This window comes from Echinops telfairi, unplaced genomic scaffold (genome assembly GCF_000313985.2).
Source record: "Echinops telfairi isolate 266 unplaced genomic scaffold, ASM31398v2 ScPeMD7_70;HRSCAF=299, whole genome shotgun sequence".
Classification (NCBI taxonomy): domain Eukaryota; kingdom Metazoa; phylum Chordata; class Mammalia; order Afrosoricida; family Tenrecidae; genus Echinops; species Echinops telfairi.
Genome location: NW_022103968.1, coordinates 60,517,761 through 60,526,598, shown reverse-complemented (window position 1 = coordinate 60,526,598; position 8,838 = coordinate 60,517,761). Strand labels below are relative to the sequence as shown.

The 8,838-nt window shown below is 40.5% G+C and overlaps 1 protein-coding gene across 1 annotated transcript in view; it reads right to left on the bottom strand.

Annotated features, from left to right (window-relative positions):
- Positions 1-224: 224 nt before the first annotated feature.
- The window catches only part of KIFBP (kinesin family binding protein), a 19,695-nt gene continuing 11,081 nt past the window's right edge, over positions 225-8,838 (bottom strand). The window contains exons 5-7 of the mRNA XM_004701136.2: positions 7,965-8,049; positions 5,899-6,014; positions 225-1,650 (exon numbers count right to left, since the gene is read on the bottom strand). Of these exons, the coding sequence (XP_004701193.1) occupies positions 775-1,650; positions 5,899-6,014; positions 7,965-8,049 (1,077 nt within the window). The 3' untranslated portion in view covers positions 225-774. The remainder of the gene's footprint in view (positions 1,651-5,898; positions 6,015-7,964; positions 8,050-8,838) is intronic.

The following is an 8,838-nucleotide window of genomic DNA, read 5'->3' as shown; positions in this document are numbered from 1 at the left end:
TAATATTTTCAGTAACATAGCAGTAGGTCCAAAATATTTATTAAATGAGTGAAAGTGATGTATGGATTGTTATAAGAGCTGTAAGTGCCCCCAATAAAATGATTTACAAAAAAAATAAAATAAATGAAATTGTGGTTTCTCTAAGAGTGCAATGGAATCAAAGAAATATTCTTCCCTGGCTTCAGTAGGTGACAAAAACATGAAATCAATTCTTACAAGATCAGAAAAAGAGAAAGGCAAGTTTTATTAGTGAAACATGTCCATTTATTATTATTTCCATAAGTAATATAATTGAGACAAACAACTTTGCAACACAAAATAACCACAACTTAGTATTTATTATTGTCAAAGGGAAAGATCTCAGATCTTTGGGAATTTAGGAAAGCAAATATTTTGGAGAGAATAAGTACAGGAAGTTACTTTTTCGATGTCAATATAGTAACAGGGCTTATCTACCAGGCACATTCCCAGCATTGCTCCTTGTAACTACTAGTCCATGAAGGACTAGCCCACATTTAGAAACTGAATTAGTGTTGGTATTTAAATAGGAAATAAGCCATCTGAAATAGCAATCACAAGTCACTTTAACAAAGCAATTTACATAAGTAAGTGCAAATTACTAATTACCTTTATGCTGATTAAGGTCCTAGCAAAGACTCATTGATCGGACTGTCTCAAGTTGGAAGGAAGGAAGCTATCACATGGAATAAGGGCTGTTTCAGAAGGAAAAAGGCCACTTCCATATTGCACATTTCCTTTTTTTCAAAGCAAAGACTAAGTCAGGGCCATCTTGGATCTGAATCTCTCCATTTTTGTTGGGAGAAGACTCACCATCTCTTTACTGAGTTCCAGCTCAACTTCGATTTCCCGAGCAGCTGCAGGGTGCTTTTCACAGTAATCGACAATGAACTGGTAATGTTCCAATGATGCCGCCACATTTTCTAGCTCTTTCTTGGGATCTGCAGTGATGACTTTGCCATAGAGACGGGCAACGCGAAACTTAGCTAACAGGGCAGGGCGAAGAACATCTTCCCCTATGTGCTCAGGAAAGACTTTATTGGGGTCTCTCAGGGAGTCTAAGAAGAGCTGGTAGTACTTCAGTGCTGACTTATTCAGAGCATTGATCTTTTTCACGATGTGTGAGTCGGGGTCCCTTACCTTGTCTGCAATGGCAACCTTCAAGTCCATCATGTCATAGTAGGTGTGTGCAATTTCAAACTGAAGCTGCCTGCTGACCAACAGGTAATACTGTGGATTCAGGTCCACAATTAGGGGCTCTAGCATGGCTATTCTACGTTTATGCATCTTGCACCGTCTCTCCATGTCAGTTTCAAAGAACGCCAGCACCTTAAACAGAGCACTGTGATCTTGGACAACTTCGATATGGTCGGTGACATAACCATCAATCTGAAAGAACTCTTTTGCCTCAAAGACATAGTGCTGACCCAATAAGAAAAGTTCTCTGGCTTCATCAAAGTCTAAAGGTCGCAAATATCTCACTTTCTCTTCCACCGCGGAGATGGCATCACACAGCTCACCGGTTCCAAACTGCACGGCTTTTTTCCTAACACTCTCCTCCTCATCCAGTTCTTTTCTCCTCAGAGTTCTAAGCTCAGCCTGTTTATCAAAGTCAAGCTCTCCTATGTTGTCCTGAAAGGGAAAAAAAACATACAGTTAAAGCAAGTTTAAAAGCAAAGAAAACCTCTAAAATGGATTGTGGTGATGATTGCACAACTCTTAATATGACTGAACTATGGAATTATATGAGAGTTATTTAACAATAATTTTTTTAAGTAAAGAAAATCCTCTTACTTCCCAATCTGGTGTAGAAGTATTATAATCTCACATCATTTAAAATGTCTCTCTCTTAATTATATTTTAAGGTCGGGGATGGGGGAGGAGGGCTGAGGGGGTACTTAAATGAATAAAATGTAAGATAAACTGCTGGAATATTAGTTATCCTCTGTGGGTTAAAATTCATTTTGATAAGATGAGTGCTCATGAAAGGACACTGAGAACTGCGAGACATTATACACATTATTAGTAGTACTTATTCTTTAACATGAGAGTAAAATTGTAATTCTCTCCCTAAAAATAGCTCACAAGGATGATACTATAAAGTTTATGCTATAAGTTACTTAGTAAAATATACTTCAAAGAAACGCTTCCAATCTTTTAAAGACCTTAGGATGACCGCAGCAAAATCTCCCCTCTTACTTAAGGCTAGTAACTCCCCTGGGGGAAGTAGCAAAAGAAGAGAGCTGAGATGGTTAAAAAAGAAATAAGAGTAGCACATTCTCTCTTGCAGGCCAGTAAAATTAAACACCGCATCCCTCAAGGCTCACTCAGCCCCAGGCCTTTTCTTGCTCTCAGCTGACAGCGTCTCTCTGCACCTGCACTCTTCCACACAGACGCCGCCAGCACAGGCGGCTGCTGAGCGCTTGAAAGGCGGTGACTCCAAACTGAGATGTGTGCTCTTAGGATAACACTCTCAATTTCAAAACCTCAGCACAAAGAAACAAAGATAAAATAGGTCACGAATAATTTGTGAATACTGGTATTATGTAGAAACAGTAATATTTTCTGTATCTTGGGTTAAATAAAATATAAGGGAGTGGAAGGGAGGGAGTTTCAAAACGTTTTTGGAAAAATTACATCTTTTAATTCCATTTTCCCATGAATTGCTTGAAGTCCTGGTGTATAATTAAAGTTAATTTCTCCAGTTTACATTTCGGGGCCTCATTCCATCTCTACAAGGGATCCCATGCACACCTATGACTGCAATGCCATGGCAGGATGACACAGGCCTATAGCGTCATGCTCCAGGAAACAGAGGCACCTCCTCTCCAACATAGCCAAGATGTTTCTCCTACTCGAGCGTTAGTTTCGTGATGGGCAGCCCCATCTATCGGGGCATGTTCTTCTCCTCCATTCCTCACCCCATACTTCCAACTGTTACCAAAGCCTGCGGGTTGTAGTTTCTGAATACCTCTTGACTCCATCCTTTTTCTCCATCTCCTCCATCTCATCCAAGCTAGCTTCACATCTAACCGGGATTGTCCCAATAGTCTCCTAACTCATCTCTCTCATCCGGCTTTCCCTCACTCAATTCATCTCCTCCATTCCGTTACCCAAGTGATCTTTCCAAAAGCCCTCAAGGCTTCTAACTGCCCTTGGGATAGATGCAACAACCCTTCCAAGAACTTCTTGCTCTAGCCCCTTTCTACTGCTACCTGTTATCACATTCCTTCTTCTCGGCTCCAAACGCTCCAGCCTGTTCTCTCCCCTGTGGTGTCAGGCTCCCACACACTATCGAGCTTCTCCACATGCTGTTGTGGGTCCTTACAACGGTGCGCCCTTCTCATAACTCCTCATCCCCGGAGCTGACTTTCAAGGTTACGTCCTCCTGTTGTGACTTCTCCAGGAGCTCTGGTGGCACCATGCTTCAATAGGACAGACATCTCTCTCGCTAGCAAGTGCTCAGCAGCTAATCAAAAAGTCAGCGGCTCAGACCTACCACTGGCCAGTAAAGACCTGGCGATTTGCTCCCATCAAGATTTCAGCCCAAGAAACCCCACACGGGCAGTTCTCTCTCATAGGGCTGCCTTGAGTTGGAATCTACTCATCAGCATAAAATAACATCATAACTTCTCCTGTCAACTAACTGTCTCTCCTTCGTGTAATTCATCAAAGTTGCACTTTCACGTGAGGTCAACGCCCGGTTCTCTTTTGGTTCATCATTGTATCTCTTGAACCTTGTACAATGACTAGCATAGAGCTGGAAATCATAGAAATACTGGAAAAAAATTATGTGTATTTTTAAGCTTGAATTTAAGTAGGCCTTTCACACAGAAAGGTAGTCAAAAGATGAAGGTAAAAATTAACAAAATGTCAGTATTACTAGGCAAGAGCCTTCTTTTCTTTCTTCTGTGGGAGACTGAAAAGGGGACAAGCTATTCTAGTGTAAATCCTGCCAAGTGCTGAAATGACTTACAAATAAGGAAATTCAAGAAGATGCACTCACTGTGTAGAATGGTAACGTACCACCTAGTTTCCTGTATCAGATTGCTAAATACACTGGGCACAACAGACAAAGAGGTGGTCCTTCTTGAATCCAGGACATGCTACTAACACTTAGTGTTTGGGGGCTTTCTTGTTATGAAAATGCTGTTTTAAAAATTGCATTTCGACTACAAAAAGAAAAAGCCAGATTATGAAAAATATGAGTAATTTATTAGCGTGGCAAAACCTTGAACTTAAACTGTGAGTTCTAGTGGCCGGGATGGAAAACAGCAACTAAATGAAGGTGAAGAATTAGAACTGTAGTGGCATTTTGCTAGACACAATTACTTGAAATACGGCTGTTAAGTTTCTAAGTCTTGTTTAATTACTTCCCAGTTGCTTGTTTACTTACATGCTTTCTAGGACAATTTTTTTTATTAGCCCACTAATGTGCTACCATAAGAACCCTAGTGGTGTAGTGGTTAGCGATCGGCATGGTCAGCAGTTTGAAACCACCAGCAGCCCTGCAGGAGACAGACTGGGCTTTCTACTCTCATAAACATTATAGTCTCAGAAACCCACAGGGGGCTGCTGCGAGTCAACACTGGCTCGATGGCAGCGAGCTAATGTGCTATCACAGTCCCTGCAACCCTCCTTCTTCAGTCTTACTTGTCCAGCCAAAAAGAAGGGGTCACTTTCCCAGCTCCAACCTCAGCAGACAAAGAGCTCCACATCCACACACTCTTTCCCTAGCATGCCTCTACCTACCACCAACTACTGAGCGCGCACAAGCTCTTCAACACCTCTACTTTGGGGGTTTTGAAGTTTAGCTATTTAGTTCTAGTTTGCTTAGTAGTTTCACAGAGTCCTATCCTATTTATTATTTTAAATGATTATAATTAGTGCATGCAAATAGAAAAGGCAAGGGCAATAACCCCTTCTCAGGAAGCAGTCTCCTACATATCAATACTTAGCAGAATACATCCAAATGACATTTTTCCCCCTTAGGGGCTGGAAACTAGGATTCAGAATGGATTAGCAATACCGATAATGGCAATGACAGTTAAATTTTGTGGAAGATTCATCTGACTAAGGCACTTTTTGAGCCCTTCATAAACTGAGGCACTGAAAGAGGAAGTAAACTGCCATGAACAGAGTTAGTAAGTGGCAGTAAGCAGTCAGCTTACTGATCACCATGTTCAGTACTGCTTCTCTCCATGAGTGAGTAATACATGAGCTAGTTCTTAAAATCCTACCCTTTAGATTTTACCAAGTCCTTACGGTATAAGATAAGCTGCAAAGCAGATAAAGATGAATAAGAAACATTTCTCGCCATCTCCATAAAGATTTACAGCCTTGCAAACCCCAAAGGGCAGTTCTACTCTGTCCTACAGGGTTGCTATTGGTTGGAATCAACTTGACAGCAATAGGTTATTTCTGGTTTTAGTTGCTAGTCTAAAATGAGACAAAGGAATGAGATAAGACTATACATACCATAAAGCAAAACTTAAATGCCTTAGGAAGGGGCAAAATCATTCTATGGCATTTACAGGAAGGAGAAAATATATCTGTGAAGGGTAAACCCTCATTCATTCAATAATTTGAGAACCCATTATGTGAGGAGATAAGAAAATATGACATGAAGGTCACTTTAAGAAGCGTATAATCTCATCAAAGGAAAGCCACCACGAAGTGATGGTATTTCACATAGCCTTTGAATGATGAGTCCGTTTTAATAGGCAGGGGTGGAGAAGACAGAAATAAATATTTAAGAGAGTTTTCTGAACACCAGGCACAAAAACTACTCCATAAGATCAAAGGGCATGATCCCCATTTTAAGCTTTTACTTGCATCCTGCTCACTTAAGAAAACAGCAAATTGGACTGCATTCATTACCTGCATAGAAAGTTGGGCATTCTGCATGAGGGTCAAACAGTATTTGATCCAGCATCGTGCTATCTCCCCCTTTCTTTGATGATAAAGTTCTGGTACATATCCTTCAGCTTCAGTTGCTAAAATTACACACAGGAGTTGTCCAAGGTGGTCACAATTGTAATTTTCATCATTTTCATTGTGTATTGCATTCTTTTTCTCTCTCTTTTCTTTATAGGGAAATATATACACCAAAATATCCACTAACTCAACAATTTCCCCATTACAATTCAAGACATTGATTACATTTTCCATTATTTCTATCCTTTAACAAATTCACCTACCACTATTAACTTAAACTCAGTGCTCTTCAAACAATCAGGTTTTCCTGATTATAAATGTTAACAGATCTTCTCTGAAGCAGGGGAAACAATGCCCACCCCCAATCCTGTCACCCTAAGAGGCACTCATTGCTATTATTTTGCCTATTTCTTTCTAGTTTTTTTCCTAAGCAGTTTCTGTAGGTAAAAGTTTAAGTTACAATGTATACTCAATTTAAATTTAACTTTTTCCTCTATGTATTGTACCACTAACATTTTATCCATATCACTGACTCTTCCACATCATTAAGTACAGCCTTATATGCAATTAAGTAGATGTTAGCCTTCTAATACTGAGCATCTGCCTCCCAATTCTTCATTAAAACCACTCTAAAACTAAAGACCTCTGTGTACAAACCTTTGTGGGTGTTAGAATACTTCCTTAGAAGTAGAATTGACTGGGGCAAAGAACTTATACAATAATGAATGTTCATAACGCATACTGCCAAATTACTATCTATAAACACTACAATCAACATGTATGAGGGTACTTGGCGAAAGCATTTTGAAAACTCTGGATATTGTTTTTTCTTCTTCTAGCTTTCTAGAAGAAAAGCTGGTATTTCACTAGTGTCTGATTTTACTAATATTTTTGTGAGCACAGACCTTTTAAATGTTAATGAGTCTATATTTAATTTAATGTAGCAAAAAACATAAGACCAGAAATGTTTACTTCAATAACACATTCCCCTGACTCTTCATTGCCTCTTGATTCTACTAATCCATAATTAGAACTTCTGCCTGCCTAGAAAAACATGACGGCTCAAAATCTAAAGCCTCTTAAAAGTTGGAGACTGAAAAAAAGATGGAGACTGTTTAAAGGTGAGGTACAGGGTCAACCCGAGGAAAACAAAAAGTGTGAACTTATCACAAACCCCAAATGATGTGCAGGAACTGGCCTGTACTCCTCACCAGTGTCTGTGTGATGAAAGGGAGGGGCGGACTGAGGGACTGTTCAGTTACGAAGACTAACGAGGAGGATGAGTGGCGGAGGGGTGGGTGAGTGGCGATGGAGGATGGTGTAAGATATGGAAAAATTAATCTATGACTTATCAAGGGTTTGTGGGAGGGGGGCCAGGCAGAAGTGGGGAGCTGATATCAGGGGCTGAAGTGGGAAGAGAATGCTTTGAAAATGATGATGGCAGCATGTGTGCAAATGTGCTTGACACATTGTAGGAATGTTTGGATTGTGATAAGAGATGTAAGGGCCCCCAATAAAAGAACTTAAAAAGGGGGAAAGGGGGGAAAGAGAAGAAGAGACTAGCGAGACGTGACAACTAACTGTGGTCGGTGCACAATCCTGGACTGGGCAATACTGCACTGGGAAATGCTCTGGAAAACATGACTAAGACACTGATGCAGTAGAAATATGCACTGCAGATTTTAAAAAATGCATCACGGCTCTTTCCTGAAGTTCCTGAATTTAATACCGTTCTCTGACTGTATAAGAGAAGAGTCTTACCCTATTAGGAAACACCCACGAAGTATTAAGGGACAAAGGGACCTGACATATGCAATCCTCTTTCAAAGGGTCAGAGAGAAAACTAAAATGCAACTGCAAATGAGGCAAATATTAAAAATGGTGAATGCAGATGAAGAGTAGCGTGTGGTAGTTCTTTGTTCTTGCAAGTTTTCTAAAGTTTACAATTAGTTCAAAATAAAACTTTATTAAAATAAGCTATATAATGACACTTGAACACATGAACTTACTGTCTTCAGAGGCTGGCATCTTTCCAGTTTGACCAAAAATGACATTAGCAGCTGATAAACAATGCCTGGCCTCCATAAAGCATAGCTGTTGGGGACATAAATTAAGAGTAAATGAGACTCTCATATAGCTGATTTTAAAAATTAAAATCACAGCAAATAAATTATTTTAAAGTTGTTAAGTAAATGTGAGGCCACTGACCATTTGGAAGCAGGTACCTCAAGCAGAGGTCCTGGCTAACGCTTTTGATGATGGTCACAATGAGGTGGATTCATGAGCGTGGCCCAAATGGTATCCTTACTTACACACGTCATCTTAGACCCAAGCCCTAGAAGGGATGCTGCAGCCACAACAGCCTCTCTCTCCTGCCAATAGCTTCTCAGAATGAAATGCTGGGGGACGTACATTCACCATCAGCACCCGCAAAAAGCTTAGAGAGGATCATGGCCCAAGAAGGATAAAGCAGCAGGTAATCAGAGAGATGAAAGGAGGCACGATGATAAGCAAAGAATCACCAACATTTCAGAGGCTTGTGAATTAACAACACACATCAGGGAAATGTCCATTGCCAAGATATCTTATGAAGGATGAATAGAATCTGGCTGTGAAGTGGGGCTTAAAAGGGCTTTCAACATTACAAACTCTAGTAGGCCACTGGAGATCCCCTTGCAGAGGGGTCTTGGGGAGGAGATGAGCCAATCAGGGTGCGATGTAACAACGATGAGAAACACAACTTTCCTCTAATTCCTAAATGTTTCCTTCCCGCTCCCACTACCATGACTCGAATTCAACCTTGCATGTCTGGCTAGACCAGAGGATGTACACTGGTACAGATAGGAACTGAAAATCCAGGGAATCCAGGGCGGATGAGCCCTA